Raw genomic sequence first — 9,268 nt, 5'->3', positions numbered from 1 at the left:
ATCTTAGTATTCTAGATGTTCTCTACTTTGAACTGGATCAATAACTTTAGGGATGTTTCATATTAAAATGATGGTTTTCTCCCTAAATTTCACCTTTACTTTACAAGTTTAATAATATGTCCAGTTATAGTAACAGTCTTGTATGTGTGTTCAATAAACATCTGGCTGTAGAACAGTTTCTTTTTCTTCCAGGCACAAAGCCACATAGTGACATTTTGTGCAATGAAAAGATACACATTGTATCTCTTTCAGAACTTAAAGTATTGCAAGGTAAGTTCAGTGAGTTAGGTGATTTTTAGTTGTACACTTGTATGAATATTTCATATTCCGTTTCTGTTCTGAAGATACTTATCATTATTGTTCAGTTGGAGAACTAATTCTTAGGGTCTGAGTTTAACTTCCAGAGTACAGTGGGTATCATTGCTTCTTTTAAAGAGGGAGGGAAAATTTGCATTTCATACAAGAGTTCTTTTTTTTAAAATGTGTTGGCATTCTTTGTACCAGAGATCTGAATCTGGCTCAAAATTAGCATATTAGTTCATCTGACATGGAAGCTACAGACACTGTTATCGTGTTTAACAATCTGAGCACTCACATGAAAACTTGGACAGTGCCTTTAAAGTAAATTGGTCTACTTCTGAGCAAGTGATTGGAATTACATGTTTATGCTGTGTGTATCTACTTATATGCACTATGAATTTCTCTTTTTTCTAAAACAAAGGCCATGAAGTAATGTTAATTTTTAAAGGATGCCATCACTTAAAAAAAAAAAGTTCCTTCTATATATTGTTTCTAAATGAATTTCATATTTAGGGTGTGCTGTGTGAAATTTTGACAAAGATTTCTGTCATTTTACAGTTGGTCCTAAGATTTTCCAGTATATTACAAAAGTTATTGCACAGGCAATACAGCTGTTCTATACAATGCTGAAGATAGATCATCCAACTTATATTCTTCTTCAGGTATATATGTAGATATGTAGTCATGTGTTTATTGTATCACACTGCAGTACATTTTTCCAGCAACATCAAAAAACGTAGTGACTGTTCATTTTGGTGATAAAACTACTAGTGCGGAATGAATAGTGGAAAAAAATTTGTGCAAATGTGAATTTTGATTCATATATTTGCAACCTTTGTGTTCACTTTTTTCACTGGTTTTTGAGCATTCAGACTTTATTGGTACAAACTGTAGCGAACTGAATTTAGCACAGATGCTTGAGTCTTTACAAAAAGCAATTTTCAATTGCATATTTGAGGGTAGAATTTGAAATCCATTCTAATGCACTCAGCGCAATTGTGACTTAAGCAGTCAAATATAGAATTCAAAATTATCTGTGTTCAATAATCTAATGAGAATGGAACAATACCACAATTTGTCTACCAGTGTAAATTGCAAATTCTGTGTTTCCTTGTAAAAATCACAATTCATACCACGTTGATTAATACAAATGTAGAGTTATTCCAGTCAAGTATTTACTTACACACATTTAAAGTAAATGAATTTTTAACCCTCATTATATTGTTAAGGTCTCAGTCCAGCAAACAGTTAGATAAATACTTAACTTTACTCATGTGAATAGTCCTGTTGAAATCAGTTTTCTAAGTGGAATTAATGTTGGCTGCAGATGCCAAATTGAGAGCATGGAGGGGTGAAAGCTTCTATCTACAGAACAAATACAACATGAGTGAAGAGCAGAATGAACTTCACAGTGCTCCTCTTCCCCAACAATGTGCCTTGAACTTCACTTGGAGGTACCACCTCTAGGAGTGAGAAAGTAGCTCTGTTTCCATAGCAATGATTCTGGGTGTCTCTGCTGCCATTTAGAGCTAGTTTTGATGGTAGTTGTTAGGATTAGATGTATGACCACTAGAGACTGAGATTAACCAGCTCTTTTCACATACCTTTGTCAAGGTTTTTCCCCCACTTTGAACTTCAGGGTACAAAAAGTGGGGACCTGCATGAACACTTTTAAGCTTAATTACTAGCTTAAATCTGGTACGCTGCCACCAGCCAGAATTTAGTGTCTGGCACACTTTCTGTTTGCCCAAAACCTTCCCTGGGGAACCCAGACCCAATCCCTAGGGTTAAAAACAAGCGAGAACATTAACCACTCCCCCTCCCTTCCCCCTACTCAAACCCTTGGTGAGTTCAGACGCCAGATCGCCTGGGACTCCTAAACACACGGAAGTATCAATCAGGTTCTTCTAAAGAAAGCCTTTTCATAAGAAAGAACAAAAGGTAAACCATTATCTCTGTAAAATCAGGAATGGAAATGCTTCCAAGTATTCAGATTCATAAGAGACAGAGGGAACTCCCTGCAACAGCCTTAGATTCAAAGTTACCGAAAACACGGGGTAAAAATCCTTCCAGCAAAAAGACACATTTGCAAGTTAAGAAAACAAACATAAGACTAATCTGCCTTGCCTGGCTGTTACTTACAATTTTGAAACATGAAAGACTGATTCAGAAAGATTGGGAAAGCCTGGGTGTACGTTGGGTCCCTCCTAGCCCCAAGAGCGAGCAACACAAAAAGCACAAAGAAAGACTTCCCTCCACCAAGATTTGAAAGTATCTTGTCCCCCTATTGGTCCTCTGGTCAGGTGTCATCCAGGTTACTGAGCTTCTTAACCCTTTACAGGTAAGACATTAACCCTTAACCATCTGTTTATGACAACCTTACTGAGTAGTTGCCTGATTCCTGTGACCGAAAGTCATAACTCAGGAGCCGTATTTGAACTAGAGATTGTTAAAAGCAGTGTCAGTCCAATCCTTTCCTTTTCTGTCAGCTAATAAGCAGTTTGTCATTTTATCATAATTAACTGCTGTTTTTTGTTTTATTTATTAAACAGAATCCTCCAGGCCTGCCTAGTATAGCTGTTACCTGGATCGTTTGCCTTATACGAAGAAGCAAACTGATCATTGATTGGCACAACTATGGTTATACTATAATGAGTCTGATCCATGGAAAAAATCACCCTATAGTACAAATTGCAGAGTGGTTTGTATAGAAGTCTTTATTTTTCTCTTACAAATTGTATAGTGTTTACTGCATACAAAAAGGTGGAAGGTAGTCGTTAGGAGCCCATTGACAGATGTTTCCTTAAAGAGGCACTTTATTTTTAGGTTCAAAATTGACGTACTTTCCTTTTGGAGGTGTCCTATAGAATTAAATAGGAAATGCCTTTTGTATGGGTTTTTTGGACCTTGCTACAGAACTTAATAGAAAATTCTATCCTTGTTATACCATTCTGTAAAATGGTTCCAGAAAACTATAGAAAATGATATTGTTCTCTGTTAAATTTTAGAGCAATTCCTATTTCTGTTATTTCTTTTGCATTCTATAGGACTTTTCACAAAGAGTTAAAATGGTTATATCTTATTGTGGAATGTCCTCCAGAAACAGCTAAATATTGTGTGGGTGGGTGGGTGTCTGTACACATATACTAGTGTTCGCATGTGAAGTGTACACACAGAGTTGTAAAAAACCTGGTGACTTTTGCCTGGTCTGTACTAGAAAATTAGGTTGATTTAACAGTCAATCTCAAGTGTGAAAAATCTATGTCCCTGGGTGATGTAGATAAGCAGACCTAGGTGCCTGTGTAGACAGCACTAGGTTGATGGAAGAATTCCTAGCTATCACCTCTCTTGGAGGTGAATCCTTTCCATCAGCACAGATAGTTATCTACACAAGGGTTTCTCAAACCTGCCCTGTCCACCTGCCCTGCCCTGCCCTGCTTCCATTGGCCCAGAGCAGCAATCCATGGCCAGTGGGAGCCACGATCGTCCGGACTTGCAGACAGGGCAGGTAAACACACTGGCCTGTCCCGCTAGGGGCTTTCCCTACACAAGCGGTGACCCCTGTTTGAGAAACTGTGATCTACACTGAAGCACTACTTCAGTGTGTTGCGCTGCTGTAATATTTTAAGTGTAAACAGGCTTTAAGAGGCCTAATTATTTCTGAAATTGAGTGTCATCCGTTAGACTTAATGAGCTGCAACCATGCTTCTGCGGTGCATGAGCTGCATATACATAGTAGTAATCTGGGTCTCTTTAGATGGGTTGGAGTCATAAAATGATAGTGTATGTGGGTGTATTAATTCCTTATAAGTTCCATGTCTCAAATTTAAATATATTCTGCATCTTGCCTTGTTTGTTATGACTAGGTTTTGCTAAACACTTCATATTATAATTGCTTTCTGATTTGCTTGTTGGTTCTGTATTGCTGATTTGCCCAGTAACTCATCTTTCAAGGTTATGATAGTAGGTCTCTTCTGTTGAATTTAATTCAGGCCTTTGGTTTCTCTGAGCCTCAACGTGGGTAGCATGTACTCTAATGTATCTTGAATGTTGGCTCTATATACAGGTCTCTTTAATGGAGCAATATCAACATAGACATAATTTATCTGTTAGGAGGCAAGTGAGAAATGAATACAGCGAAATACAGCTCCTGATAACTTTAGGCAAAATTGTTTAATTATTATTAATATTCATTCCAAAGATTAGGCATTGGTGAGAAACTGGTATTCAGTGTCACAATCTCATTAGTTGGGAATGACGTTTGGTTTATAACTGAAGTTTAATTTCCGTCAGGTATGAAAAGCTTTTTGGACGTCTATCTGACTGCAACATTTGTGTGACTAATGCAATGAAAGAAGATCTACAAATGAATTGTAACATCAAGTAAGTCAAAGGCCTTACACAAATGATTGTATAGATTTTCACTTAGGTGAGGATATATAGCTAGCTAGTCCTAATGATTCTGGATTCATAGAAGTCTTACTGTATAATCAGGGATCCAAGAAGCTTCTTTCTGACTCAGAACTAATACTTGGAAAAGCATATTCATCATGAAAATATTATTATTTGTCTGTCTCAGTGCTTCTGGTACTAGGTGACCAAGAAATACAGGGTTGGTAGACGTACATGTCACCAAACTTTTCTTACCCTTTTGTTGTTTACTTTGTAAAACCTCCCAGTAGTTCCACAAAACTTAAATAAAAGTGAATATTTGTCCCTCCCCTATAATTGCCTCTCAAAGAAAGTCTGAAAGGCCATTTGAATTAAATGTTAGTGACAGCTAGAGATGGGGGGAGAAGCGAATAGCTGGGGCTTTGGACAGCCACATAGGCACAGAAGCAAGCATGAGGTGACTAAGTTTTTTGGTAGTGGTGGTAGTGAAGGATGAATCTTGTATTGAAATTTGAGCATTGGAGGAAATTGGAATTCCCAACTTCAGCAAGCCTTAATATCAATACATTGTGGAGTCATTGTTTTAGATGCAGGCCCAGGGAGACATTACTGCAACAATTTACCATTATTTTACATTTTGAAAGGGTTTTTTTGTGATCATAAGGGCTGAGGAATTTTGCAAAATTAAAGCTTAGATTCTTGGTCACAGTTATAAGGCTAGTTAAAAAGACAATTATACTGCAGTTTATATGGCTATATTATGTGTGTCATATATGCATTATGGATGAGTCCGTATTTGTAGGATTTGCTCCACTGTGCCAAGCCTAGTTCTGCCTTATGACATGTGAATAAGCAGTAGTCTTGCCAAATCTGTAATATTTTTAATTGGTGTAGTTTAGTCTTCTAGATCGTATAGCTTTGTACAAAAGCAACTCTTATTTTTAATGCAGAGGAGGGCAGCCTGGGGAGGTTTCAGCACTTGGACATTCTGTCCTGAGGTGTGCCTTTGCATCTGAATCAAGAGCAGAGTTGGCTTGCTGAGGCCCCATGATGGTCACACCCTGCCCAAAATGAGAGAGGCTAAAATCTGTTCTGTGCAAACTAGGATTGACCTTCCATCTCCCGGTCACTTGCCAGGGCAGCCCGTGATGTCACAAAATACAGAACATCCTCCTGCTGTAAATAGTTTTGGATTTTGACGCTCCTTGAGATTTCTTAAATGATATATTGTACCTCCTGCTTAGAAATAATTTTTGTATGATGAAGAAGCTAGGGTTTGTCTCTGCTACAGTGTGTGAGAGAGCTCCCTGGATAAGCACATGGTACTCCTGGGAGGATTCTGTGCCTGTGCCAGGGGCAGAATTCATATGGCCTGCATTTTTCTGTGCTCCCCAAGCAGAGAAAAACATACAAAAAGTCTGCCGGGGGACACGTGCCTCTTTCCCAGCAGCCCAGGTGGCGCGTCTGTTCAGCCTCAGAGACTGGGACGGCGGCTAGGTGTGCCTGCCAGTCTGCGTACTCATCTTGGGGGCGGGCGTACGAGTGTGCCAGTGAGAGAGAGAGAGACTCTGTCCCTCTTTGCGACTGCTGCTTCCTGCCATGTAAGGGTTGGGCTTTTTATTATGCATGAGGCAGGCTACAGCAGCATTTTTCAAATGCGGCCTCCGTGGTCTTTTGTTGGGGTCACAGCCTCCTGGGCTGTGATTGGGTGCGGGAGGAGCTGTTGGCAAAGCAGTGGCTCCTCTCCTGGGGCTGCCTGCAGGGGTTGGTCCCTGCTCCCTTCTGAAGACACAAACTGTAGGAGCAGGCAACCCAGAGGTGGTGTGGCTTGGTCTTCAGGCTTCTGCCCTGGGGTGGTGGACGCCAGGCTCTGGCCATGCGGTGATGGGCTGTGTCCCCCAACCTCAGGGTTTTGGGTGCCATCCCTGGATTCACCCCCTGCCATCACCTCAACCCCTGCTGCCTCTGGCCCACCTGCCTCCTTATTCACCTCATCCAGGGCTTAATTTGTCCCCCAGCATGCCAGGGCTGGGTAACTCTGCGGTGAAAAGTGATATTAAACAAATATACAAATATCACTTTTCGCATAGCAGACGTACTAACTAGCAATCTAAAAACAAATCAGAACATGTGAAGCACTTTATTTTTGTTTCTATTCTGTTTAGGTCCAACAAAGAATAGAGACAACTGTACATTATTGTTGTTGAGTTTGCAATAAACCCCTGCATAAATAAATTACAATGATATGGACACATATATATGTGCATATTTATTTGTTTTCTTAAAGTTAATTAAGTATTTTAGGAAAAATTCTCAGAGCGGCCACCAGCAAGAGTTGGTTAAGAGAAGCCCTGGGCTAGAAGCACAGATAAAGCAGCCTGCCTGAGTTAATTTATCTCATTCACTGAGGCACAAATGTAGCATCCTGACTGTGTAGAAAAGTTGTTCAATTAACCATCAACAGCAACTTTATCACATTCTCTGAGGCAGAACTGTAGCACAATGCCTGTTGTTCCTATTGTTAGTTAGCTGTTCCCATTCTCAGTCAATTCTCCCAGGAGCTTTAAAACCTGTGAAAGTTTTAAGGCCTCTACATTGCCAGACTGATGTAAAAGGAGTCGTCTTATAAATGACAGTAAGAGCGTCCTCAGCTAGGAAGGTCTATGTGCTTTCTCACTTTTTCCTGTGCCAAAGTGGCACAATGGGGTTATTACAGCTCATGATTTATTTTACTTACCCATTTAAAAAAAAAAAGCCTTTGAAGGCAAATAAAACATTTACCAAGCGGTCAATAAAATGTCGTAAGAATCAGAGCCAAGCACTTCCCAAAGTACCCAGCCAGGTATAGGACAATGATTAGCAAAACTGTATGACTTCCATGCGTGGAAGTCTGAGCAATTTAAAATGGCATTCTACTTTTTTGATGTTTGGTGTGCTGTAATGTATTTTAAATGAAAATCCAGGATTATAACTGGAATGCAGGGTATTAGTTACCAAGTGTTTGTAACTTAAATTTCATATGTTTAGCAAATGCTGAATAGTTATTGTGACTTTTTTTTCTGTATTGTAGTTTAAATAAATTACCAAAACAATTGAAACTGGTATGATTATATTGCATTATTTTGACAAATAAAATATGCAGAATTTTGAATTTTTTGGCACAGAATCCCCCCAGGAGTAACATGGGACTTTTTTAAAAGTTCACCTTGAAAAGCATTAAAAAATTCAATAGATCTTTTTCCTTCTTTAGAGAGCAAGGCCCCAATCCTGCAGATACAGGCATGTGTTTAACTTTATGCATAGTCACATTAACGTAAAGACTATGCAGCTGCTTAACTGTTTACAGCTTTGGGGCACTGTTGTGCTCTTTTGTACATCCTTAGGGTGGCAGAAGTGCCCAACACTATAGCTCTTCTATTCCAAAAAGCTTTTAAAATATAAAGAGTTCTCAGAATTAGATCATTAATTGTTTTGTTTTATTGATGCTTTTAATTGCCTTATATATATATTTTTATTTGACTAATGAATTTGTTTCACCGCAGAGCAATAACCCTCTATGACAAGCCAGCTTCTTTTTTTAAGGAAACACCATTAGAAATTCAGCATAAATTGTACATGAAACTTGCCAAAGACTATGCTCCATTTAAAAGAGGGTATGTATAAGTAACAGACGCAGTGACAGTCTTTATTAACTGAACTAAGATAGGCCAGCACACTTATTTTAGAATCTGAGTGTATGCTTCCTGCTTGTGATGCTTCTTCCCCGTTAACTGACTGCAACTCATCCTGTTGATATGATTCCACGTGCATGTGGAGTGGGAATGGGGTGTTCTTAAGATGTCAAATACCAAATCATTTTATCCAAAAGTTACTATACCTTTATAGTCCAGAGATACAAAAAGTGATAGGCCAAATCTAAATAATTGTTTTTCTTAATGCGGATCCACAGACGTGATCCCCGCCCACTATTTTAGTCACATGAGATTCTTAGCATGCCTAGGGGACACCACAATTAAAAACAAGCAAGATACCCACAATTTAGTTTTGAATATTAAAAAAAAAAAGAGAAAACAACACAAGTAAGTCAGTCAGTCTGTACATCTCTCTGTGGAGACCTTTCATCAGAGATTTTACTCTGGAGGGTCGGTCCTCCCTCTTGGGGGCACTCACTCTACATAATTTGAGACTGAAGTGTATTATTTTCCAAAATCAGTAGTGAGTCCTGTCTTAGTGTACATTGGTAACTAAAACAATTTATAGATGGGCAAGGAAATTTCATTTAAGGGTTGATGAATCCTGTTTGATTTATTATGGGTAACCTAAACAGTTTATAAATGGGCAGAGGTAAATTATCTTAACTGAGTCCTATGAAAAGAGAGAAAATATTAACTCATTTACTTAAAAGAAGCTATTCAACAGTTTCTCAAATAAGAAGGCAGTGTTTTGTATAAACCCATCAACTCACACTGCAAGGACTGGTCTTGAGATAGGCAAACTAATGAATAGTAGCAATCTGAATGTAAAAATAAATCCCGCTATTTCTCTCTCTTTGTCATGGTTATGTGTTTTCTCCACC

The 9,268-nt window shown here is 38.8% G+C and overlaps 2 protein-coding genes across 3 annotated transcripts in view; both read left to right on the top strand.

Annotated features, from left to right (window-relative positions):
- SEC14L5 (SEC14 like lipid binding 5) overlaps window positions 1-9,268 on the top strand; it is a 982,653-nt gene that overhangs the window by 111,099 nt on the left and 862,286 nt on the right. The window lies entirely within an intron of this gene.
- Window positions 1-9,268, top strand: part of ALG1 (ALG1 chitobiosyldiphosphodolichol beta-mannosyltransferase) — a 34,047-nt gene that overhangs the window by 1,067 nt on the left and 23,712 nt on the right. Inside the window, 5 exon segments of the mRNA XM_032770702.2 lie at window positions 193-270; window positions 859-962; window positions 2,853-3,001; window positions 4,594-4,683; window positions 8,235-8,345. Of these exon segments, the coding sequence (XP_032626593.2) occupies window positions 193-270; window positions 859-962; window positions 2,853-3,001; window positions 4,594-4,683; window positions 8,235-8,345 (532 nt within the window).

The sequence above is a fragment of the Chelonoidis abingdonii genome, chromosome 9, assembly GCF_003597395.2.
Source record: "Chelonoidis abingdonii isolate Lonesome George chromosome 9, CheloAbing_2.0, whole genome shotgun sequence".
NCBI lineage: Eukaryota > Metazoa > Chordata > Testudines > Testudinidae > Chelonoidis > Chelonoidis abingdonii.
Note: the sequence above shows the minus strand (reverse complement) of the source record. Positions and strands in the feature narration are given on the sequence as shown.